Source organism: Penaeus monodon, chromosome 30, assembly GCF_015228065.2.
Source record: "Penaeus monodon isolate SGIC_2016 chromosome 30, NSTDA_Pmon_1, whole genome shotgun sequence".
In the NCBI taxonomy this organism is placed as follows: domain Eukaryota; kingdom Metazoa; phylum Arthropoda; class Malacostraca; order Decapoda; family Penaeidae; genus Penaeus; species Penaeus monodon.
This window is the reverse complement of record NC_051415.1, coordinates 31422314-31422616: the sequence shown is the minus strand read 5'-3', so window position 1 is coordinate 31422616 and position 303 is coordinate 31422314. Positions and strand designations below refer to the sequence as shown.

The 303-nt window shown below is 46.5% G+C and overlaps 1 protein-coding gene across 1 annotated transcript in view; it reads left to right on the top strand.

Moving 5' to 3' along the window:
• Positions 1–85: 85 nt before the first annotated feature.
• The window catches only part of LOC119592713 (alpha-2-macroglobulin-like), a 1521-nt gene continuing 1303 nt past the window's right edge, over positions 86–303 (top strand). Inside the window, exon 1 of the mRNA XM_037941647.1 lies at positions 86–236. Within this exon, the coding sequence (XP_037797575.1) occupies positions 126–236 (111 nt within the window). The 5' untranslated portion in view covers positions 86–125. The remainder of the gene's footprint in view (positions 237–303) is intronic.

The following is a 303-nucleotide window of genomic DNA, read 5'->3' as shown; positions in this document are numbered from 1 at the left end:
ATAAATGGGCCATTTTGAAATAGCTGGTTAGATATAGACTGCATTCTAATCAGAAACAAATTACGCTCGTTGCCCTTTCAGCCGGGACCAACTCAGAAGCCGTGCAGACAGCCAGTTACGCCGCCATGGCAATCATGAGAACTGAATATGATAGGAAGTTTGAAGCCGAGTTGCACAAAGTGATACGGTGGCTCGCGGCCCAAGCAAACAGCCGTGGTGGTTTCAACTCCATATTCGTGAGTGGCATCTCTGACTTTGTATAGCGGCTGGTTTCTGGTACAAAGAAAGACATATTTGCGTGTA